The 26,509-nt window shown below is 39.4% G+C and overlaps 1 protein-coding gene across 3 annotated transcripts in view; it reads right to left on the reverse strand.

The window, feature by feature from the left end:
- The window catches only part of ano3 (anoctamin 3), a 332,479-nt gene that overhangs the window by 186,156 nt on the left and 119,814 nt on the right, over nt 1–26,509 (reverse strand). Inside the window, exon 1 of one of the 3 annotated variants that reach the window (XM_062981076.1) lies at nt 26,160–26,364. The exons of the other annotated variants lie outside the window; for them this stretch is intronic. Coding sequence (XP_062837146.1) covers nt 26,160–26,211 — 52 coding nt within the window. The 5' untranslated portion in view covers nt 26,212–26,364. Of the gene's footprint in view, nt 1–26,159; nt 26,365–26,509 lie in introns of those variants that run through there. 3 annotated transcript variants of the gene reach the window in all.

Genomic DNA, 26,509 nt, shown 5'->3' on the forward strand with positions numbered 1-26,509 from the left:
TATACCTCACAACCTCTGAGGATGCCTGCCATAGATGTGGGTGAAATATCCGGCCATGAAAGCCTATGACAATATACTAAAGAGTTCCCACTAAGTGATTTAATCTGATGAATTTTCTGACCCTGATGAAGATTTCAAAGTATAGTGAGGTGTAAAAATGTCTCATGACCACAGGGATATTTGTTGGTACAAAGTATTTCACAATGCAGAACAGAAAACACACATGTGGGTCATGTGCTTATGTTAGTGCTCCTTTTCTTGAACAATAAAAAAGGATCCAAAATATTTTCTCTGTCTTAAAATCCTTCCATGTGTGTCAGGGGGAAACAAACCTATTTGACAGGTGGCTGAAATGTGGCCGCATTGTTTACAATTCTTGAGGTGACTATCATAAAACACTTACCTTGTAAGTCACATTTAATGTGAATTCTGCAACAATATATGACTCTGGGGGACTAAAATATCTTGTCTGCTTGGATGAAGGTTAAAACTCTGCTTAATCAAAATATACTAACTCTGCAGTTTACTGCAGTTTACTCTCATAGACTGTGCTGTGCTTGAAACATGATTGTTTAATCAGGACCTGAAGTCAAAATATTTCAGACATGGGAAATTAATTGAATTTAAGGTGCCTAAAAGCCTTCACAAAAGCAGTCATAAAGCCCAATAAAAACAAACTTAAAATCTCTGCAACTCTAAAATCACAAATGAAAAATATCTAATATCTTTGATATCTTTTGTCAACAACACTGAATATTTGATGACTTGTATGAATTATAAGTTAGAACCCTGCTGGATCAGATCAAGGATTTATTCTTCCCAGTATTCTGTGAGTAGAAGTAGAGCTAGATCTCACTCTGTACACACAGGTGGGACTGGATATATTTTGAACCAATCTTTCAGATATACTGTGTATTTTATTTTAATTCAAAATGGATTTTGGACGAAATGCTTTTAAGACAGCATGTGTATTTTTTCAGTAGAGAAGGACATATTAAAATGTATAACAAATTGGAGCAGATGCAGCTAATCTACATATTTACGGGCATGTAATTAATAGTTTAAATATCTTTTTGATGAGGTGGCATATGTCAAACTACAGATGGTGAACATGTTGCATTTAATCATTTCTATTCATCTGTACATAACACAAAAATGTACTCTGCAAATGTGAAAAATGGCACCTATTTTCACCATAAATGGGCACAAGTAAACAAATCCGTAGCAGACAAGAGTGTTAAAAACCATGTCTTTTAAAGAAAAAATCCTCATGTAGTTGTAATGATTGTGATTCTACTCATGGGATGTTTCCACTGGCATTGCACTAAAAAGGGGTGGAGAGAGAGATTTTAAGTAAATCTTCATATTCTCCTCCAAAAAATTTTCTGCTCTAGAGGTCTCATAGATCCAATAGGTTGTTAGGGCAATAGAAATATTGTGCATGTATATGAGTGGGGGTGGGTGAATAAGAGGAGTTGCAACTTTTCTGGGTCAAAGACTCTTTCTATTAACATGGATGTTAAAAAAAAACAACTGCCACTTGATTTTTTACTATCTTAGATCCTTATGATTTAAAATTCTTGTTGATGCTATTTTTCATAGCAGTAGCTGCAGCACTAACTAGAAATACATGATTTTAAGATTAAATTAAGACATAAGAAAACTGTCCCACAAGGTATCTCATCATTATTCAGCAGGCCCTTGGTATCCACTGGAGTTTGATTCCACAACTCTCCAAGGATAGCAATATCTCTATATGTTCAAGTCCCACTATATCTATCTATCTATCCATCCATCCATCCATCATCCATCTGTCTATCACATATAGTAAAAGGTGTTACTTAAAAATGACAAAATCAAAGTGTGGGTTTTGTATGTTTTCCAGCTGTGGATATTTGAATCTGTGAATGCAGACTAAGTGGATACGGAGGGCTGACTATATTTGAAATTTGTGCTCCCTGCACTAAAGGAATAAGGTAGCATGCACAGTTTGAACTAAGGGACACAGTAAAGGTAAAGGTTTCCCCTTGACATTAAGTCTACTTGTGTCATCTCCATTTCTAAGCCAAAGAGCCGACGTTATCCATAGACACCTCCAAGGTCATGTGACCAGCATGATTGCATGGACTGCCGTTACCTTCCCAACACAGCGGTACCTATTGATCTACTCACCTTTGCATGTTTTTGAACTGCTAGGTTGGCAGAAGCTGAAGCTAACAGCAAGAGCTCCCCCCCTCTTCCCGGATTTGAATCACCAACCTTTCAGTCAGCAAGTTCAGTAACTCAGCAGTTCAACCCGCTGCACCAGGGGCACAACATCCTCAAATTCAAAAGACTAATTTTCAATTAAGGGGCCATCTATGCTGGCCATTTAATGCTGTTTCAAACTGGTATTGAAGAAAGTGGTTTCACTGTGCATATGATTACATAGGAAATCTTGTAACCAGTTTGAGGCTCGAATGGTGATTACCCATAGAGCACGAATCCATATTAAGCGCTTTCTTTTGCTGACTTTTGTGTGTGTTTGCTGTCTAGTTGCTGCAGTTTGAAGCTAGCTTTGAACTGCATTAAATTAGCAGTGTAGATGGGGCTCAAATCACTCTTGTTTAATTGCCTAGTTCAGTATAAGTATCCTTATTACCAAGATAGGGAATTATGAAACTTGCCCCTATTTTTGCACATCTTTGGTGTTTTTCTAAAAAAGCAGTAACTCTAACCACATAAACTATCAATTCAGTAAAAATCTAATTTTCTCTTAGTTATGTTTTGGCACCAATACAAAGAGATTTATTTACAGTATTTATATTCCGCCCTTCTCACCCCGAAGGGGACTCAGGGCAGATCACATTACACATATAAGGCAAACATTCAATGCCTTAACATAGAACAGAGACAGAGACAAATGCAGGCTCCGAGCTGGCCTCGAACTCATGACCTCTTGGTCAAAGTGATTTGTTGCAGCTGGCTGCAGCTGGCTGCTCACCAGCCTGTGCCACAGCCCGGGCCTAAAAGTCAGAGGTTATGCCTTGTTCTATCTTGTTCTATCTAAAGCAACTAGGATCATTAGTGTTTTTCCCCCTGGTTCTTAATATTGTCTGTTAATTGCTCCTAGAACAATTTCTCCACATTCAGGATTTAATTTTCACTTGACAATTTATAGCAGAAAATTCATTAGAAATGTGTAATCTATCATTAGATCTTCATCGAACGGCGACAAGTTTACTAGTATTCTGGAGTCCTGCTTCCAGGTTTTTTTTTTATTACTGAATATCAATATTTTGAAAATGAAGAGTAACCATGTGCCACAGTTCTTTCTTATTCAAGACATTTATAAAGGTCTTCTCAAGAAACCAAATGCTAGATCATGACAGATTTTGTCACTCCCTTTGATTGATCAGCGTATATGCTCCAGATTTATAAAATCTGAACAGAAAACAGAAAGAAATTGTCATTATCATGATGGCCTGGGTATTTATTATTGAATTCCTTCCAAGAATCTTAGAATTTCAGGATAAGTTTCTACTTTAGAGAGCTGTTCAGAAACAATTCAGTACCCATTAAGTGATTGCCTGAATAGGAAAAAGGATCAAATCAATTAGCATCAACAGGTTAATGACCCTGTTAGCTGTGTTTCTGAATATACAGTACTGCCATATATACTCATGCATAAACTGATCTCATGTATAAGTTGAGGGCAGGTTTTGTGGCCAAAATTGTGGATTTTGATATGACTCATGGATAAGTTGAAGGTCATTCTGCAGAAAGGGGAAACCACCAATGCTGATTTGGGGATATGCCACTTCTGGGTGTCCTTTATCTACATAGATATTCAGAAAGCTCAGAAGCAGTGCCACAGAGGGGAAAGTAGAGGGAAGCAGTTTTCTTTTAAGTTTTCTTGGGACAAATTCAGCTCTTTCCTTTCATGACTTTACTCAAAGAAAGGGATGATCCATTTTTTTGATAACTTAAGGTACAGTCCACTCCTCACAGCTCAGGTTTTGAGCTGATTTTAACTACAATTTCTAGACTTTTACATGAGTATCTAAAAGAGCTCTATGAACACATCACTGTATGCACAAGTGAAAAGTATCTGGAATACTGGCTGCAAAGAAAAGCCCTACCTGTGTATTGCTGAATACATCTAGGATCTTCTCAGATTAAGGCTGTTAAATGAGCCAAAAGGTATGGTTCATCTCATTAATTCATTTAGCAGCTTTTCTGTAACAATATTCCATTCTTCAATCAGAAATTTGATGAAACAACAGATTTTCTCATTAGCAAAACTCAAATATGGGAACAGTCTTTAACACAAATGTCTAGTCCAGGGGTGGACAAAGTACTGTATGCATTCCACTGTTTTTATTTCTTCTCAGTCTCCTATCATAGTCAAATTTTTGTGGCATGACAGTTTCATAAATTATATTCTCCTTCCATATTAACTAGGGAGAAATTAAGGAAAGTTAATTCAGTCAGATAGATTCCGGTAGCTGGGGTCTGGGTATCTTAACTTAGTCTTCCCAGTCTACTCCTGCATCTTGTTTCCTTCATTGGCCAGTCAGAAACTTCTAGGAAATATTTACATGTCTAATGCCCTCTTTGAGTTTCACTAGTCAATGAAGACTTTAAACTGTATATTGCATCTTCTGGTTATGTGTTTCTTAAATCCTTGTTTTAAATTATGTGCAATATTATTACCTGAATATTATTTTTCTCTTAAATGGAGTGTTTCATATTAATATCCACTACTGTGACTGCTGGTGGTGGTGAAAGTTGAAAGATACCAAAAGCACTTTAACAAATGAATCAAAAGGTAGAGGCTTAGTAACTAGAACCATAGCCAGAAAAAAAGGGGGGAGGGGTTGAAACTTTTTTAGCGAATGAGGAAGAGTAATTCCATAATGAAAAATAATTTAGAAATCAGGCTCCATTGATAAACTTCAGTGAACAGTCAAGACAGATAAATTTCAGTGGACGCTCATGGGAAGTTGGTTAATCAGTTAAAATACATGAGTAAACCAGGGTGTTTTTTTTAATCTGAAATTTTCGGGGGAGGGGGGTTGAACCCCTAACCCCCCCCCCCCCCCAGCTACAGCCCTGTTAGCAATCACTGGCATAATGATTGTATTCATATGATTACTGCCTCTTCCTAAAGGCATTTTTAGGATTAGGAAGGGAAAGTGTGTTTGTTTCATGAAGGTCACCTAACAGGTCTTAGAGTGTATTGTTGAAGGCTTTCATGGCTGGAATCACTTGGTTGCTGTGAGTTTCTGGGCTGTATGGCCATGTTGTATTTTTATTTGATGCTAGTATTTTTGTAGAACTGGAAAATCCTGTGAGATTAGAATTTGTCTATTCCAACAACAAACACTTATTTCCTATGTGCATATATGAACAATATGTATGTGCTTCTTCCAATGTCAGTGGTTAAATACTGTGACTGGTAAGATGTTCTCCTCCCTGCCCTTTCCCCAAGATCTAATAGTGACTTCTATTATTAATAAATTGATAATTATCTACATGGCTCCTCGTAGACCTCCTGCTATATTTTAATTTTAAGAAAGGACTTTCATAGTGTTTTTGTATTAATGGGAAATGAAGTCCAGGAGAGACAGGTAATAATGAATCAATAACACAGCATCATTAAAGTTATTAACATTAAATCAATGCTGGAATCCCTTGAAGGCCACGTTGTTCACTCCACATTGGAGGCACACAGTGATTGCTCAGCATATCCCAGGAATTTCATTTGCACAGCATTTAACAACAAACACACTAGTAAAGCTAGATACTTTTCCATTTGGTACCAATTTCTGAATGAATCCCAGAAATGTTTTCTTCTGAGTCTGTACTCTGATGCTTAAGTATAGTTCAAGGGATTATACTGAGGGGAATCAAGCAGATTAAATGATAGCTTCACATTTCATACTCAACTATTCATCCTGTGCAGATGGGTTGCCTTTATCAAGGGATTATTTTCAATTTTTCATTAGTACCGCCGTCATCAGTCTTTTGAATATACTGTACTATTTAATGCGAGAGGAAGTAGTTGTATCATAGACATACCTTAGATACCAAGATGTTATAAAATAACCCCTTCCTTTTCAGATATTTAGAACTGTTTGTCAACTCCAATTATACAGCAGTTTGTGTGATTACAAAATAATTAAGAGCTTGAAAGGTACTATTAATTAGAGGGAGGAAATCATGCAAAAAACATCCCTTGCCAGTGGACACAGACCCACATTAAACTGAGGAGCATCGTCCTATTCACTCTCTTTAAGGTGCATTCACCAGAGTAAAACTGAATTTGGCTCTAAGAAAATTTCTCTCAGCCTTCTCATGTTGAAATCTGGAGAGGATAGTAGGCAGTTTGCCAGGCCCTCCTGAGGACAGATAATAGAAATGCCTGTCAAGTACAGGATGTTGGCAGCAAAACAAAATCTGCGAAGGCTTGGAGGATTAAGGTCATTTTCTCGTCATGAAAAAAGGTTCCCAATAATGGCAACAGAGTACCTAGTGGAATGGCTGAATGTTTTGAAGCAGTGTTTCAATAAAAAGCAGAGCAGGCAAAATCCTTGCGAATATTTCATACCCAGCTTTCAAATATAGGTTGTAAAAAGTCCTCTTTGATCTACAGCTCCCAGAATCTTCCAGCCAAGTTGGATAGTGTATTTCTGCTTTGAAGGTTCATAGGAGTTATAGTCCAAAAGTACCCAGTTGTGTTCTTAAAAGGAGATCTGGATTAGGCGACCTGGAGAGTCTTTTGATTCCCCAATTCTTAGGGCAGATTCAAGTATTATCTGAAACTAAATGTGACAGCAGTGCTGACCTAGATAACCCTCAGGGACCATTCTAATATTAAACCCCTCCTGAGTGAAAGCCACTAAAAACACTTAAACATCATGTCAACTCTATGTGGTAGTTTGTAAATAGATTACCATGCAGATAAGCTGGATTGCCTAGTGTCTCCGTGCCAACACGCACACACACTCACACATTCCTGGCAGGCAGTGGTACTGGCAAAGGCCCCTGTCTGTAATCAGGCCCATCCATATGGCAAGCAGCTTGCAAATATCACGGTGCCATGCAGAGCTGCTGAAATCCAGTTTAAGTGCATTACTTCCATCACTGGCCAACAGAGAGATGCAGGCTCTTTTGATTTGCCCCAGTTGCCCAGATGAAGCAGAATAAGCAGTTGCTATTACAAGAATTATAAAGACGTCATCACATTGATAAGGCAGCGGGGTGATTCACTAGCCTCCATGGTGAATCCACAGGGCAGCGGGGTAATCCTGGCACCCCTGCCTTGCTCTGCCTCACTCTTCACATTATCCCATGGGTGGAAACGTCACTGCCCAGATTTCCCCTGTTGTTTTCTATGCAACATGGAAAGCCTCTCGTGTTGCTGGCAATGCCTCCTGTGATGCTTGTACCTCTTTTCAGGCATTGAGCCCCGCCAGAGGTAGATCAATGTCATGCGATAGGATCTTCATGACTCCATGCCTGAAGAAAGGTATAAGTGTCATAGGACAGGCCCATCTGATGAAGTCCTAAGTCTTACCATTATATTGTGTTACCATGTGCTTGTGTTCTAGACCATACAGTAGCATTCACTTGTTCTTCCCATGTGGTAAAAAAAAAAAAAAAAACAGATGAAAGAGGCCGGTTTATTGGGTGGATTTATACTGTAAAATTAATGCAGATGAACCCCATGCCTGATACTGCAATGCAGATCCACAAGAATGTGTTGTGTGGACCGCAATGAAAAACTTTCTAACCGTGTATAGTAGGGCTTGGAAATATGGTAGTGGTTAGTACAGAGCATATTGAAGAGTCCAGACCTTGATAATTCCCAGAGATGCTTTTCATTTTGGTCATCTAAATTTCTATACCAGGAAAAAATGCTAGGACTTCCTTTTATCACTGAACTTTGTTGAGAGCATCAGGAGTATGCAGTTTGTTGTAGCTTCCCCTTCCTTCAAGGGGAAGCTGCAACAAACTTTTTTTGTTTGTTTTATCTTTTTCTACATTACTGCTCCTATATATCGGTATCAAAATGATTTCTGTGGGCTGTTTTAAGAAGTCTATTTTTATATCACTATACAAATGCACAATAAATAATCCTGTCGTATGTACAGCTACATAAAGATCATTCTTTTGTGTTGTTTTATTGAAGCAAACATGTTTTTTTTCCATTCAGTAACACAGATGGGGAAATATGCAAAATGATATGAATGTGGAAGCAAAATAGTCATGCCTACATTCTAAAATGTAGAATGCAGAAGGAATAAAACAGAGGGCACAGCATCAATTGGGAATAGAATCATAGAATCATAGAATAGTAGAGTTGGAAGAGACCTCATGGGCCATCCAGTCCAACCCCCTGCCAAGAAGCAGGAAATCGCATTCAAAGCACCCCCGACATATGGCCATCCAGCCTCTGCTTAAAAGCCTCCAAGGAAGGAGCCTCCACCACAGCCCGGGGGAGAGAGTTCCACTGTCGAACAGCCCTCACAGTGAGGAAGTTCTTCCTGAGGTTCAGGTGGAATCTCCTTTCCTGTAGTTTGAAGCCATTGTTCCGTGTCCTAGTCTGCAGGGCAGCAGAAAACAAGCTTGCTCCCTCCTCCCTATGATTTCCCTTCACGTATTTGTACATGGCTATCATGTCTCCTCTCAGCCTTCTCTTCTGCAGGCTAAACATGCCCAGCTCTTTAAGCCGCTCCTCATAGGGCTTGTTCTCCAGACCCTTAATCATTTTAGTCGCCCTCCTCTGGACGCTTTCCAGCTTGTCAACATCTCCCTTCAACTGTGGTGCCCAAAATTGGACACAGTATTCCAGTTGTGGTCTGACCAAGGCAGAATAGAGGGGGAGCAGGACTTCCCTGGATCTAGACGCTATTCCCCTATTGATGCAGGCCAGAATCCCGTTGGCTTTTTTAGCTGCTGCATCACATTGTTGGCTCATGTTTAACTTGTTGTCAACGAGGACTCCAAGGTCTTTTTCGCACACACTGCTGTCAAGCCAGGCGTCCCCCATTCTGTATCTTTGATTTCCATTTTTTCTGCCGAAATGAAGTATCTTGCATTTGTCCCTGTTGAACTTCATTTTGTTAGTTTCGGCCCATCTCTCTAGTCTGTCAAGATCATTTTGAATTCTGCTCCTGTCTTCTGGAGTGTTAGCTATCCCTCCCAGTTTTGTGTCGTCTGCAAACTTGATGATCGTGCCTTCTAACCCTTCGTCTAAGTCGTTAATAAAGATGTTGAACAGAACCGGGCCCAGGACGGAGCCCTGCGGCACTCCACTTGTCACTTCTTTCCATGATGAAGATGACGCATTGGTGAGCACCCTTTGGGTTCGTTCGCTTAGCCAATTGCAGATCCACCTAACCGTAGTTTTGTCTAGCCCACATTTTACTAGTTTATTTGCCAGAAGGTCGTGGGGGACTTTGTCGAAGGCCTTACTGAAATCCAGGTAGGCTACATCCACAGCATTCCCTGTATCGACCCAACTCGTAACTCTATCGAAAAAAGAGATCAGATTAGTCTGGCATGACTTGTTTTTGGTAAATCCGTGTTGACTATTAGCAATGACCGCATTTGTTTCTAAGTGTTCGCAGACCACTTCCTTGATGATCTTTTCCAGAATCTTGCCTGGTATCGATGTGAGGCTGACTGGACAGTAATTGTTTGGGTCGTTCTTTTTTCCCTTCTTGAAGATAGGGACCACATTCGCCCTCCTCCAATCTGCTGGGACTTCTCCCGTTCTCCAAGAACTCTCGAAGATAATTGCTAGTGGTTCTGAAATAACTTCCGCTAATTCCTTCAATACTCTTGGATGTAGCTGATCTGGCCCTGGGGACTTGAATTCGTTTAGAGAGGCCAGGTGTTCCTGGACAACTTGTTTCCCTATTTGGGGTTGGAGTTCCCCCAATCCTTCGCCCATTCCATGTTGCTGAGGTTGAAGATGGCTTTCTTTTTGTGAGAAGACCGAGGCAAAGAAGGCATTGAGCAGTTCTGCCTTTTCCCTGTCCCCTGTCGCCATCACCCCATCTTCTCCTTGCAGAGGCCCTATCGCCTCCTTTTTCTTCCTTTTTCTACCAACGTAAGCAAAAAAGCCTTTTTTGTTGTTTTTTATGTCCCTGGCAAGCCTGAGCTCATTTTGTGCTTTAGCCTTGCGAACCTTTTCCCTACAGGTGTTGGCTATACGTTTGAATTCTTCTTTGGTGATTTCTCCCCTTTTCCACTTCTTGTGCATGTCACTTTTGAGCTTTAGCTCAGTTAGAAGTTCTTTGGACATCCATTCTGGCTTCTTTGCACTTGTCTTATTTTTCTTCTTTGTTGGCACTGTTTGCATTTGCGCCTTGAGTATTTCACTTTTGAAAAACTCCCATCCATCCTTAAACTAGGAATTCATCTCGTTTTGAAATATGAATATTTTATTTAATTAATTGATATTTTCAATAGTGGTCCACCACATATTGAAAAAGATTCATTTCATGCACTTCTGCTCCAAGCAATCTAATTCTCCACTTTACTGAGTTTTCTTTGATTAAAAAGCTGTAACATTATATTTGAAAGTATTACCATATATTCCAAACCAAACCTGATCCTTTCCACTACTCCTCTTGACAAATTACAGTTTTAAAAATTGTTTTGCTGTTCATGAAAGTCTTGTACACAGCCTTTTCAGTACTGATGAGCTATTTTTTAAACATCAGTTTAGTTCATTTTAACACAGTTATTTTCTTTTAGTTTCACAGCTTATTAGGCTTGGCAGATGGGGAACAATTATGGGTTATTAAAAATTAATTCTTAGACATTTAATACTTAAAAGATGCAAAGCATATAATTATTGTGAAATAATCTAAGTATTTTAAAGGAAAAGTTTAAAGTTAACGTGGAAAAAATACTTTCCGTTAACTTCCAATGTACAGCTGTTAAGATAATGTAGGTGTCTTCAAATTGTATTGTATGCTATTTATTGCATAGTATGCCCAATGCCAATTCTACAAATATGGCACTATTATTTCACTTTAAGTGCCACAATTCTGCCCTACAGAATCCCAGTCTGGGAACTCTTAATCCCCACCTCACACACATACACACCTCACTGCCAATCTCAGAATGGAACCATGGTATCAAAGTTGAATATAGGGCAGTTTAAAGTAAAATATAAAAGGGAATTGAGGTTATGGGAGGACTGTGTTTGTATGTGTGCTTTCTAGTTGCCTTTAGGTTTGTGGAAACCCCATGAATATCATAGGGGTTTCTTATAAAGTACTACTCAGAGGTGGTCTGCTACTGTCCTTCTCTGAATAATCGCAGGCATACAAATAGAATTAATTTTTTAATACTATTGCAGCCACATCACCAAATTTAGTGGCACAGGACTCTTGAAGATAAGTTAAGTGCGTGAGATCTATGGACTAAGTGATAATTAAAAATATTGTAACTCTCACCGAGACAGATATTTTTTATTTGACTGATTCTGAAGCTTTGTGGTGGTACAATAGATATTGTTCATCAAAGTTTGAACAGATTGGTATTCTTAAAGTATTCTTACCAGACTTTAGTGACTAGATTGATGCAATTCTTTCTCTACCTTACACCTGCCCTACCACAAAATCAAGATGTATAATGACAATTCTGGACCACAGCATGTACCCAGATCGCTAGTACATACATCCTATTTCATAACACTCATATAAAAGAAAGAATATCTTCTTCATTTTTACTACTTCCATATGATTGTTTACCTATTTTACAGGCTTATACAGCTTATTCCAGAGTAAGTGTTTCTCTCTGTACTGCATGAGTGCTCATTTAGGCCAGGAGGAAAAAAAAAACAAAAACAAGCAAACACCAAAGTGGCAAGCAGAAAAAAGATTTTTCCATCCCTTGCAGCAAACATTGCTCATCATGAACCATTTCTTTTTTTGCTAGTTGTTTCCCTTTTTTCATCACAGAGATTCTATACCTATTCATCTATGCCCTCCAGCACCATTCCTCTTTCCTTTATTATCTTTAATAGAGGACTCGTCCCATTTTTCCATTGCACCTAACCATTTAACTTCCTATGATGAATGGAATCCATCATGAGCTATGGGAGCAAACTTTTAATCTTGGAGGATGGATCTATAGTTGCTAAGGAGAAGAGAATGAGAGCTTTATGTCTGACTCTGGGGGTTGATACTCATCTCCATTTCTAAACCAAAGAGCCGGCATTGTCCGTAGACACCTCCAAGGTCATGTGGTCATCTGTATGGAGCGCCTTTACCTTCCCGCCGGAGCGGTACCTATTGATCTACTCACATTGGCATGTTTTCAAACTGCTAGGTTGGCAGAAGCTGGAGCTCACAGTGGGCGCTCACTCTGCTCCCGGGATTTGAACCTGCAACCTTTTGGTCTGCAAGTTCAGCAGCTTAGTGCTTTAACACACTTCGCCACCGGGGCTCCAATTATACTGTAGCATAATTTTACTTGTAGAATTTATAAGTTATGCTTGGTAATACAGGTTCTCAACTAAAATCTTGTTCATGTGCTGCTTGGTGGCTTCATTTTATGACAGGGGTAAATGGCTCTCTACATATTGCAGGATGACAACAATGACCAAAACATGAGCTAACATTGTGATATAAGACTAAAAAAGCCAGTACCATTCTAGACTGCATTAACAGAAATAGGGACTCTAGGTAACAGAAAGTAATAATGCCATTCTATTTAATTTTGGCTAGACCTTATCTGAAGCAATACATTTTACTGTACAGTTTAAGAAGAATCCTAAGAAGCTAGACTATATGCCATATACAAATATGTGAGGGGAAGTCATAGGGAGGAGGGAGCAAGCTTGTTTGCTGCTGCCCTGCAGACTAGGATGCAGAACAATGGCTTCAAACTACAGGAAAGGAGATTCCACCTGAACATCAGGAAAAAATTCCTGACTGTGAGGGCTGTTCGGCAGTGGAACTCTCTCCCCCGGACTGTAGTGGAGGCTCCTTCTTTGGAGGCTTTTAAACAGAGGCTGGATGGACATCTGTTGGGGGTGCTTTGAATGAGATTTTCCTGCTTCTTACAGGGGGTTGGACTGGATGGCCAGTGAGGTCTCTTCCAAGTCTACGATTCTATGATTCTATGATTCTATGATTCTAAGATGGTAAAACATCTGCAAACTAAACCTTATGAGGTAAGGTATACTTAGCTTAAATAAAAGAAGAGTGAGAAATGATATGATTGCAATAATCAAACATCTAGATATATGATTTGCTGTCATGTGGAAAATGGTGGAAGCTTCAATGCTTTGTTTTTGTTTTGTTACTACAATGAATTTAAATGATGAGAAATGGGATTCTATGATTTTAAGTCATTTTGGCCATCATTATTGGCTATGCTGGCTATGGTTGAACAGCTGTGCTATGCAACAACATCTAGGGAAGAGCTTTCCAAACTGTGTATCTTGATATTTTAGTGTGTTGGCAACAGTGTGTAGATGTTTTGTGTGAATGTAATGAGAAATTACAAGAATCCTAGAATTGTATGTTATTTTTCTTTACAAATCATATATTTTAAAAATATAAGTGAAAGGTTTTCATGAGATACATTGTGTCCACATACATTTCATTATTAAAATTTGTGTATGTTTCCATATTTCTTATTGGGGGTTGGTTTAACCTCTGGAAATGCTATTAAAATTGAATTACTGTGTTATGAAATTATGCATGTGTAAAAGTGTGTCACCAACATTAAATGTTTGGAAAGCTCTGACCTAGATGTCTACAACTTACAGTTCCTGTATTATGGTAACCTTATATAGCACACCAAGTTTCACACACATACAAGAGCAGTTAGGTTAAGGGTTTTTGTTTGACCTCAACGGCGGAGCAGGCGGAGGATAACATGGTACATGTTACAACGGCTGTGAAGGCGGAAGAAGGCTGCAACAGATTGAGAAGCCACTCTCGTGTTAATCACACCACTGCTGGGACCTCAATCTGTGAAGACTGTGTGTTGACCGGCCATGCACCGACCTCCACACATTAAAAAAAATCACGTACAGGCGTCTTCCAAGAAATGGAGGACCATCATCCTCGAACTACAAGGGATCATCTAAGTAAGTAAGTAAGGTTAAGGGTTCTCAAACTTTTAAAGCCACAGAGCATTTTTAAAGGAAAGGTTTCGCATGGAGCCCCAATAAACTTTTGGACAAAGGGGCCACACTGCATTAAAAAAAATTACAGTGGCAGATGGATGTGAACTATGCACACTGCACAAATATTGTTTGTGGTGCAAAAGAAAGAAAGAAAGAAAGAAAGAAAGAAAGAAAGAAAGAAAGAAAGAAAGAAAGAAAGATAAAATATTTAGAATGAGGAGAAATTTTAACCAAGATAAAACTTAACAGTATTTCAGTGGAAGACCCCAGGGGCCATCTAGACTTTGCAATAATAATAATAATAATAATAATAATAATAATAATAATAATAATAATAATAATAATAATATAGGAGCAACCCCAGGGGTCATTCAGTCCAAAGTGATTTTGCTTTTCAGGAAAAGCACAGCCAAAGCATGCCCAAAAGATGGCCATCTAGCCTTTGCAATAATAAAACCCTTCTTGGCAGGGGGTTGGACTGGATGGCCCATGAGGTCTCTTCCAACTCTACTATTCTATGATTCTATGATTCTATGAATAATAATAATAATAATAATAATAATAATAATAATAATAACGAAAAACAACAGGAAAATCTCAGCCGCTATCAGGACCTCAAGACTGAACTTCAAAGACTCTGGCAGAAACCAGTGCAGGTGGTCCCGGTGGTGATGGGCACACTGGGTGCCATGCCAAAAGATCTCAGCCGGCATTTGGAAACAATAGACATTGACAAAATTACGATCTGCCAACTGCAAAAGGCCATCCTACTGGGATCTGCACGCATCATCCAGAAATACATCACACAGTCCTAGACACTTGGGAAGTGTTCGACTTGTGATTTTGTGACACGAAAGCCAGCATATCTATCTTGTTTGCTGTGTCATAATAAAATAGGAGGAGGAACTCAGGGGCCACCCAGTGCAACCTGCTTCTGTCTTGCAGGAAAAGCACAAAGTGATGGTAGGGGGACCTTGCAGGCCACGCCAGCCATATCAGGACTCCACAAGCCTTGTGCTTTCTAGGCAGGGAGGAGCAGGGGTCCCCATGGGGTCCCCGTGGGGTCCCTGTGGTGCCCCTGACTGTGCTTCATGGAGCCCTAGGGCTCCATGAAGCACAATTTGAGAACTGCTGGCTTAGGTTAATGAAAGCAATTACTGCTTATCAAAAAACTAAATTTGTATGTAGATTTCAAGATGCTCAGCAAACACAATCTGACTCACTGTTGCTAGTGGACACTGGGCAGTGCAATTGAAAGCTGTCAGGAGCAAGTTGAAAACATGTATTGCTAGATACACTATTGATTTGGTTTAATTTCAATCAAAATAAAGCCTAATGAAATTTCATATATAATTGTCCTGCTTGTGGCTTGAAAAAACTCAGAACCAGTGTCCTATGAAATTTAGTCTTTGTCAAGATCAAACCAGTCCATACTCCAGAAATAATGTCTAACTACTCATGGAGGGAAGGATATTAGAAGCAAAGATGAAGTACTTTGACCACATAATGAGAAAATAGGAAAGCTTGGAGAAGATCATGATGCTGGAGAAAATGGAAGAAAAAGAAGGGGGGCTGACTGAAGGCAAGATGGGTGGTTGGTATCCTTAAAATGACTGGCTTGACCTTGATGGAGTTGGGGGTAGCGATGTCTGACAAGAAGCTCTGGTGTGGGCTGGTCCATGAGGTCACAAAGAGCCAGAAGCAACTGAGCTAATAAACAACTAACTTGGAGAGCACTACTACTTGAAGCATGAGCTTAAAGAAAGCTTTTTAAATCTTTCTAGGGAGTTCTTCCATTGTCATTCCACAATTAACCTACCTAACCAAAAAACAGTAATACTTTTAATTACATTTTGGCATTTTAGAAAGCGCTGGAAAGAGCTCATGGGACAAGTGAACAATGATAGCGAAGGACTGCTTTAAAACATTGCTCTTGAAAGCATAATTAGAATTGCCAATAGTTAATGAGATATCTTGTTTTTTAATATGAAAATATGAGAAGCCTAATCACAGACAACAGATACATTAACTTCTAGTTACTATTTGCCATTAATGTATTTACCATTTAATGTATTTCATAGATCAGGTTCAATCTTAAAATGATAAGAGCGCCTTAAAAGTATTGAAAAAAACCCCTGGCATGTCACTCAGTTCATATCACTCTTCCAATCACTGATTCAGAGAGAAAAAGAGAAAGTAATTGCGAGAGAGATGTATTCACAGGAAAGGAAGCTTGCCAAAAACTACTGTAGAAATGTGTTTTTAAAAATCTTCATAGGTTACCTAGCATCAAATATTTATTTATTTTTATTTATTTTTCAAACTTATATGCCGCCACTCCCCTAGGGCTCGGAGCGGCTTACAAGAACCGGCTAAAATCAACAAATTAAAAAACATTTTAAAAACATCTTTTAAAAAAAACCATCTTAAAAACATCCTAAAAGCACCTTTTAAAACATCAGCAACAGAACTCAAAAGCCTGCCGAAACAGGTGTGTCTTACATGCCCTGCAGAAGGCCAACAAGTCCCGCAAGGCACGGACTTCAGGTGGCAAGGTGTTCCACAGAGATGGCGCCACTACTGAAAAGGCTCTGCGTCTAGTTGCAGTTAGACGCAAGGTCTTAAAGCTGGGGACTTCCAGCAGGTCTTGGTCCTCAGAACGGAGGGATCTCTGGGGTTTGTAGGGGGTGAGGCGGTCCCTCAGGTACATCGGCCCTAGACCATGTAAGGCCTTGAAGGTAAGCACCATCACTTTGAAAGTGATCCAGTGCTCAATTGGTAACCAGTGCAGCTGCCGTAAGATTGGTGTTATGTGGCATCTTATCAGGACTCCCGCAAGGAGCCGGGCAGCTGCATTTTGCACCAATTTGAGCTTCCAGATCACCGACACAGGAAGGCCAATGTAAAGGGCATTACAGTAATCCAGTCTCGAGATGACTGTAGCCTGGATCACCGTAGCCAGGTTGTCCCTAGATAAATAGGGGGCTAGCCGTCTAGCCTGCCGAAGATGAAAAAAGGCAGTTTTGGTAATGGCGGAGACCTGGGCCTCCATCATCAATGAAGGGTCCAAGAGGACTCCCAGACTCTTTACCAGTAAAGACGGGCATAGCACTTCGCCATCCAGGGTTGGCAACTGGATATCCCCACTGCCCGGTCGGCCCAGCCATAGGATCTCCGTCTTTGCTGGATTCACCCTCAACCTACTGGAACGCAACCATCCAATAATGGCCTCGAGGCACTGGTGAAAACTGTCAGGTACAGACTCCGGTTGGCCTTCCATCTTTAACACAAGCTGAGTGTCGTCAGCATATTGATAACACTCGAGCCCGAAATCTCGGAACAGCTGAGCAAGTGGTTGCATATAGATGTTAAACAACAGAGGGGAGAGAATGGCCCCCTGAGGAACCCCACAATGTAGAGGGGACCTCTCAGAGACCAGGCCTCCCCTCTCCACTCGCTGTCCACGGTTGTGAAGAAAGGAGGCCAGCCAATTTAAAGCTGCCCCCCTGACTCCAGCAACGACAAGGCGGTGGGTCAGAAGATTGTGATCGACTGTGTCAAATGCTGCTGTGAGATCCAATAACACAAGCAACACCGACCCGCCCCGGTCAAGCTGGCATCGGAGATGATCTGTGATGGAAACCAATACAGTCTCTGTCCCATGCCCCACACAGAAGCCAGACTGGAAAGGATCCAGTCCGGCTGTGTCATCTAGGAACTGCTGCAGCTGCACCGCTACTGCCCTCTCAATCACCTTGCCCAGAAATGAAAGATTCGAAACTGGGCGGTAGCTGGAGGGAACCAAACAATCTAAATCTGGTTTTTTCAGCAGAGGAGAGACCACTGCCTCTTTTAATCCCTCTGGAAAGACTCCTTGCTCAAGGGAGCTGTTTATTATCTTCAGCAGCGGGTCACGTAATCCCTCCAAGCAGGATTTTACCAACCAAGAGGGACACGGGTCGAGGGAGCAAGTGGTCAGTCTAGCTGCAGCTATGAGCCTCTTGACAGCCTCTGCGTCCAGTGGGATGAACCGGTCGAGGGTAGGCCCAGCAAGTGGCCACGGAGTCTTGTATTGTATTGTATTTTGTATTGTATTTGCCAACTCAGTAATGCTGTCTCAGATCAGATGCCAGGTACTATCTATTGTCTAATGACCTTACCCAACCCCAATTCTCTCTCTCTCTCTCTCTCTCCCACCCCCCCCATTTTCTTAATATCTTCATATGCTGGCAAAATGGAGTCCCATGGAGGCCTCCCATGGTGGCCATCCCATGGAGGTCATCCCACAGTCACTTCTGGTGGTTGTGCGTGGAACTCTGTCTTGCCAGCATGCAAGGAGTCGGGTTTCCTCCAACTCTTGATTGAAGACAGTGGTGGGAAGCCAGAAGAAGACGGGGAAATGTTGTGGGATGGCTGGCCATCCATGAAGACAGACCTTGCCGGGGTAGGTCGAGTCCCCACTCTTAAGGACACTTTCTCCTACTTTCCTCCACTTTCCCCCCCTTCCTTCCTGCCCGTGCGATAAAGTTCTTAGTGTGTGTCTTACATTTTCTGCTAAGTTGCATCTTTTAAAAATCTTTCCATTATCTCATTCTGGATTAGGTCCTTTAAAAAACAAAACAAAACAACAACAACAACAACCTGACAATCTTCGGCTAACCATTTTCTTTACTGGGTTGCTTGATTATTGCAAAAAAGTCCAGCATCTTGGCGAATGTATATACATGTGTGGTTTCTCTCTAAGTCAGAAAATACTTTTCAAGTAAATATGTCATTGTGTTGAACATTTGTTAAATTGTGCTCAAATTAGAGCCTTCTATCATATTCACAGCAATCATAAGCCTACTGTTACTAGGTCACATGATAAAAATGACAAAACACAAAGTCATAGTTAATAAGATACAATTTATATAACTGAAAACAGAATCTTCCCTATAGTATCTTACACTATTTCCTGGGCTGCATCTTGTGACGTAATGTTCATGTGGTTCTGTTAGAGCTGTCATTATCACCCAACAATGATCTATCAAATCATGTGGACTCACCTGCATGCAATATATGCATGAAGTGTTGCTTCTGTTGCTGGTGATTTTTTTGTAGTCGCTGATTTTGTCATATTTTGTCAAAGCTTCCACCATACTGGTGGAAGTCCATATGATGAACACCATGAGTTTATGCCTTCTAACAGATCACAACCCTAGTGATGCCATTGTATGGAGATTCCATCCCTAAAATAAGAATCCTGGCTGAGCATAGATATGAACCACTGAAGTGGGAAAGAATCTTCATCAAAATGCTTTTAAGTTACAGTCATAGGTCAATCCTTCCATTATCATTCCTCAGCTTTAGCTGTACCCTTCAGCCAGGACTTACCCAGCCCCTGAAAAAAATAAAGTGTATTCTGGTACGTTCTTTCAATAGTATGCATACCCAGCAAATGTTTCCTTTCCTTTCACTAACCCCCCCCCCCCCATTATTTCATCTTACTAATTAATGTATATTATGAGATGAAGAGTGATATTATTTCTTGCTAACTTTCACACAAATCTGAATTTCCAGTGAAAAAACATTTATATTGTTTTCAGAATTGAAATAAACAAGCAGTTTATGAGGATGTCACAAAGTCCTTTCCTCTGAAGGCATCTTTTTTACTATTAGCAGGGATATGAATACACACACACACACAACACACATTTTATAGCTATAGCTAGATGCCATCTGTTAAATTTTCTGAAAAAAAGGAAGCATTTAAACCTAGCAGGTGGCAGCCTAAAAACTAGTGTATACTTATTTCTTTTCCATGGGCCTGAAAGATTGATGCTTCGGTTGACATTTTGACACCAAAGAAGAAGCTTTTTCACATATACCCTCAGAGCAAAGTGAGAAAAAGACAACAGAATAGAAGGGTATCTATAATGAGACATCCATCCTTTTCATAAAGTTTAAGAACAGCTCAATTAATCAATCAATCACTTTATTTCCATCCTGCCTTTTCTCAAATAGACTCATGACATATTACAGAATAAAATAACACCTTGATCCAAGATTATTTTCTTTCTTACATAGATCTCTTCTCAGTGTAGAACTTCCTTTTCCACTGTCTTTCTATTTTCCAAATAACCAATGATCATGTAGAGAAATTGATTTTTACTTTCAGAAGAATCTGAAATAATGTTTGGGGTTGCTGATGTTTAATGAAATATCTGTTACTTCAGAAAGCTTAATGTATAAGAATGACAAAACTTGCTGCCCTCCACATGCACATGCAAAATTCAAAGAGGATAGAAAAAAATTGCCATCTAAATGCTAGAACGTGTATTTATAATCACCTTTAATGGAACCAAACATTCAGATGGAAATAACCTCACAAACAAATATCTGTCAATGTGGTTGGAGTGGCGTTGGATGGGTAAACTAAAAAAAAATCAATTCAGATAAAATGTAAGCATTAACATATATTATCAATTTGTCCATTTTACAAATTTTAGATAAAACTTCCAAAGTGTTTTTACCTTTGCAATAAATGGCAGAAACAATCATAAATAAGTCATAAAATGCATGTAGAAAGAAGTGTGTCAGCAAATTACAGATTTCAGTATTGGTTTTTTTTTTTGAACTGCAATGTCCTAAGTTATGGATAAAAAGAGAGCTGGTATGAATGTGCTGAACAGAGTGTTGAACCAGGGTCAGGAGGTCCATGTTTTAAATCCTTTCAAAACCATCGAGACTTTGGGTCAGGAACTCTTTTTCTTTTTCTGCACAGTTTTCACAAGGTTAAAGTAGATGATATGTATACCTTCCTGGTTAGGCTATTGACATCTATTAAAAATATAAATAAGATGTTTACCCTATACATAGGGCTGCTGAGACTTGCATCTGAGACAAGATCAAGGATTCCTCACTAAATGTTAACAATAGGTTGTACAGCCATTCTCCAAGCTGATTTTTTTGTGTGTGTCAGGAGCAACTTGAGTTGCTTCTGGAGTGAGAGAATTGGCCATCTGCAAGGATGTTGCCCAGGGGACGCCCGGATGTTTTGACCATCCTTGTGGGAGGCTTCTTCATGTCCCCACATGTCCAAGCTGATGAGATGCTAACATTTATTTGGTGATATAGTGTTTGTCATTGTCCAGGCTCCCTGAATTTTGATGGTCTGTCTTTTCCTTTCTCCTCAAACCTTTCTGTACTTACAACAATTATATTATCCTAATGTATGAAGACTGACAGTAATAACATTATCCACAGATAGAACACATTCACATGGAAGTACACCAGGAAGCCTGGACCCTTGACTTGGCAGAACTAAAAAACCGAGGCCTAGCATGGATGTGGATATCAAATTGCCTAAAATATCTTGCATTAAGATTACCTCAAAGCAAGCATTAATCTAAATTCCCAATAATAGCCATGGAAAATGTTCAGTCACTGATTTTGGTACACCATTAAAAACACGATCCTACAGTTTGTGAGGTTAGCTTCCAGAAAAGACTCTGGGCCCAGAGCCATCATCTGTAGTTGATGGATTGCTTGTCACCATATGTAAAAAGATTGCATTAGACATATAAAACCAAGTGGTCTCTAAAGCATACAAGGTCAAAGCAACTAACTGCTTGCAGAACAGAAATTATGTTGAACTGTGTCTAGAAGGAAATGGAGTTTACCATTACAACACAGATTTTACCATTCAGAATATATGTTTAAATTGGGAAGATATTTAAAGTCACACACCAATCACCACACCAACAATATTACTACAGGTTGTAAGGTATTTTCATTGATTGGGTCCAGGGTTGAAATTCTTTCTTAATTTTGTTATGGAAAGAAACAATAAGTAATGTTTGTAATTTTCTTTTCACTGTGAGAAAGCCTTTGAAAATTGGGTTGTTGTGTGTGTTTCTGGGTTGTATGTACATGTTCCAGAAGTATTCTCTCCTGACGTTTCAACCACATACCTCACAACCTCTGAGGATGCCTGCCATAGATGTGGACGAAACGTCAGGAGAGAATACTTCTGGAATATGGCCATACAGCCCGGAAAACACACAACAACCCTGTGATTCCAGCCATGAAAGCCTTCGATAACCCTGTGAAAATTGTTCAGTTTTTTTAGTAACTATTCACAGTCCAGGATGTATTCTGAGCATAATTTACATGTAGGACCTTGATGCAGAAAACATTTTATGGGCAGGAAACAACCTTTTTACACAGAAATAACACAAAATTCTATTTTCTCCACATTTAAAAGCTTTTCTACATTACACAGCAGTTGTTACCAGTACCTATACCTGTACCACTAGGCTTGAACTCAGTGGGCCTAAATAAGGCTACATCACAGTGATACAACAACTGCATTGTTTTTAAAGAACTGTACTTCTTTTCCTTTATGTAACTTTAATGATCAACAATAAGATGTTGTTATAGTTAGAAGATGCACTTTCATTATGTGTAGCATAGTACTGTTAAATAGATTGATCATAAGTGACTTTTGGTATTAATGTACATGTTCCAATAATTATTTTATGTATTGAAATTACCATAGGATAGCATTAAAGAGAAGGTTTGCAAAAGGGACAAGATAGGGTGCTAATACAGAAAATAATTGAGTAATAGCAACCACCTGATAGCTCAGCTGTCTGAAAGCATATTAGGTGAGTCACATTGATAGTAGGATACGGATGATTAAGCTAAGTGGTAAAGGAAAATTGCCATATATCAAGCCAAACTGTATGGCAAAATGGTGGTCTATAAATGCCCACTGCCTTATTATTTCAGTGGAAATTATTCTCACATCAAATGCAGATTTGTTGTGAAAATATATGCTAAAACTAGCTGTTCTTAATAGGAACTTACAAAGAGTAATAGTTTCCTCTTTGCTAATATGTGTGTATCTACATATCACAATTGGGATCATTGCACTAAAATATTAATGTTCCCCTGCCAAGACTGTTCAACTTCTTCCCCTCACTCTGCCAGATTAGCATTGAGTGCAACAGAAGGACTAAGAGTCTCTAAAGAAATAATGCTTATTTAACAAAGCCAGTAACATAAAGTTTGCTTCCCCCTCCCCTTCCCATCATGAGGCTTAAGTGGATCTGAAGCATAGAGAACACATCTGTGAAGGGCAGTTAGCCAATCTGACGAGATTATCACAGATTTTGTACAAAACACAATTTGGGTCACTTTTTTGCATGCAGTTTGGAATTATAAATTTGTGATTGTGGCATGAATCACAAAAGTCAATGGTGGCTAATTGTGGTAATTAAAGCAGTCAATATTTGCCTACATCTTCTTCCCAGTTAATTACACCCTTGAATATTCCTTTTCTTTTAGTCTCCAATAAAATAGTTGGGTAACTAATGCCAGGCAAAGAAAGAAGTATTTGTTTTCACTCCCATTTTGATGGAATTTGTTTACAAATTGCGAATTCAAAACAATACCATGATCTATACTATAGAATCTACAGCCTCCAGAGTATCACCACTTAGAAAAAATACAAAAATGAATGGGAATCTTATCTGGTGTAATCTAGACTTTTGTAACTGAGTATCTTCTGGGTATTTCCCATCATCTTTGGCTAGAATTGACTGTATGGTGGGAACTGTAGTCCAAAAGATTTGGAAGATGCCAGTTAGTGGAAGCTGGGATAATCTGTGTTATGTTCCTCCAAGACAGCTAGTGATTCTTTTCCTTGCTTTTCAGTGGTGTTGCAGTGGTTACACGACTAATTTACAAAGAAAAAAAATCCTGTGGAAAATAGTTCTTGTCAGTTTGAACTTGGTCACAGTGCAAGTACAATAGTTTATACCAGCACTGAAAGGGAGCAAATTTTTCAGCCACTTGCTAAGGAGAAGAGGTTCTGAAAGAGAAGGGTTTTAAAAATCATTTTGACCCATTCCCCCCAAAAAAGAAACTAGATATCATCTCTTAGGGCCCTTTCACACACCATATAAACCAGAATATCAAGGCAGATCATCCACAATATCTGCTTAGAACTGGATTATCTGAGTCCACACTGCCATATAATCCAGTTCAATGTGGATTTTATACAGCTGTGTGGAAAAGGCCTCAGAGGTGCATTGTTGCTGATTATGTTATGAGGGAAAAAACCTTTTATTAAAAAGAATAAAATATATTTAGTCGATAGACACACTTGTGAATGCTATACTGACTGCTTCAAATCAGTTGCAATCCACATGTGGCCCTCCATATAGTATGCAACTCAATCTTCCATCTTCCCTCACTATCAGCTGTTTATGGCTGATGGGAGCTGCAGTCAAACAACACCTTAAGGCCACAGGTTGCCTGTCTCTTTTTAAATTAGACCATATTCTTAACTTTAAAAAAAACACAGAACAGGGCTAATTTAAGAAAATCATTCCTATAGCTCTTGATGGGGATCGAACTACTGCATGCTATACAAAATCAGAGTACCAGATTTCAAGGAGGCCTGCCTAAACTGAGTTTGTAAAAAGTTGTAAAGAAGAAATGTGTACTTTCCCTCTTGCCTTACAAAACAGTTATCAAAATATACTGTTATACAAAACTATTGAAGCTTGTCCTGCTATCTTCTATACCAAGTTATGTCAGAAAATGAATAATTTTCACAAAACCGCTACCACATTTTCTATAGGTACATATAAAAGAGACAGCAACCAATTTCAGGCATTTTGTAAAGATGAAACTCATCTATTGTTCACTTCTATACCACTACCGTGTTTCTTAGAGCTTTAAAAATCTACAAAACCTATTTTATCTAACGAAGAGTGGAGCAAGATCACTGGATGTGTACACAGAAGAAAACAATTACTATATTATCAATTTCAAGTCTATTTTTTGATCCTTATTACAACCATCTAATGAAGGAAGAAAGGAGGAATGCCAAACTATTTTTTTCCATAGAAAACCAGACCTCATTATTTGCACTGAAGAGGAAGGAAGTGTATGGCTTGAATTGGGAAGTGAAGGTACATAGCCTCCTCCTGGATATACAATTCCCTGACTATTCTCAGCTTCTCAGTGCTTAGGGGCTTTAGTTTCCCATCTTTAGATGCCTGATTCCCAGGAAAGAAGCCTGATTCACAGGACAGTTTTGAAGATAAAGTTAGATTGGGAAATATTTAACACATACTAGAATGTTCAGGAAAAATTCATGGGGAACAAAATGTTGAACAGCAATGTGATACCAACTAAAATACAAATTGATCTGATCTTAAAGGCACACTGGAAATGCAAGAGTTACAAGATTCACAGGAATAGAGTGTGCCACAAGATCATTAAGACCAGCCCCTTGGCTAGCTCTTCCTTACATCAGTCTCCTCCCCTCCCAACGCAAACAAAATCACGGCAAGCCAAAAGAGATAGCAGCAACCCATTGGTTTCATCAACAGAAGAGGGATACAAGCACCAATAAAGTTGAGAGACAGAAATTGGCTACTGTAGAAATATTCTCACAGTTAAACACAAGAACCATGCAAGCAGGCTTATGAGGGAGAAATCATTCTACATGCCAGTGATTATCAACATTTTGAAGTCAAATTCCATTCAGTTCCTTGTCAAAGCAATACATGGACAACAACCCTCTGCAATAGTGAATGATTGTAACATCACCCTGCACCATTGTGGACTAAATGCTGAATGGATTTGCCATAAATAAATAACTAAATGATGTTTAGTATTTATTTATTACAATATTTATATCCCGCCCTTCTCACCCAACAGGGGACTCAGGGCGGCTTATCTAACTCAGATGCTTTTCCTGTCATTCTGGATTGGAAAAAACAACAACTATGTAATCTAGCAGCGAGGGTGGGTTTCTTTGCCCCTGAAAGCCCATACATGCTGTAAAGTAAAAGACAATCTTAACTTACTACAAGAGTTTTAAAATGCTTCTACATTGCACAGTGCTCCAAATATTTTCAGCAGTCGTTATGCTTGATGCTTGAAAATACTGCAAGGGCATGCAGACTGAATGGTCTAACACTCATTGCTTGAGAGACAAAAGATACCGACTGACCTTTCTGCTGTTTAAATGACTGAATAGAACCCGAGTGGTGAACCATCTTCATGCAGGAGAGCTTGGCCGTAGCACTTTAATGAGCTTGAAGGGATCAAGGTGTTGCAAATAAGAAACAGACTGCCTCACTGCTCCATAGACACCAGCAGATTTGAAACAGCTATGTAAGTCGGCACTTGCTCCAGCGAATGCTCGGCTTGGAAGAATCTACTCCCCTCTGTTGTCATAGAAACCAGAAAGACTGGTCCAGCATCACACTCCCCTTAGTGGATGCTTTAGGTATAATTCACTACATCAATCTAATGGGGGAATGCAGCAATATATTGTTTTGAGTCTTCTCTTGCTACAAC

The sequence above is a fragment of the Anolis carolinensis genome, chromosome 1 (genome assembly GCF_035594765.1).
Source record: "Anolis carolinensis isolate JA03-04 chromosome 1, rAnoCar3.1.pri, whole genome shotgun sequence".
In the NCBI taxonomy this organism is placed as follows: domain Eukaryota; kingdom Metazoa; phylum Chordata; class Lepidosauria; order Squamata; family Dactyloidae; genus Anolis; species Anolis carolinensis.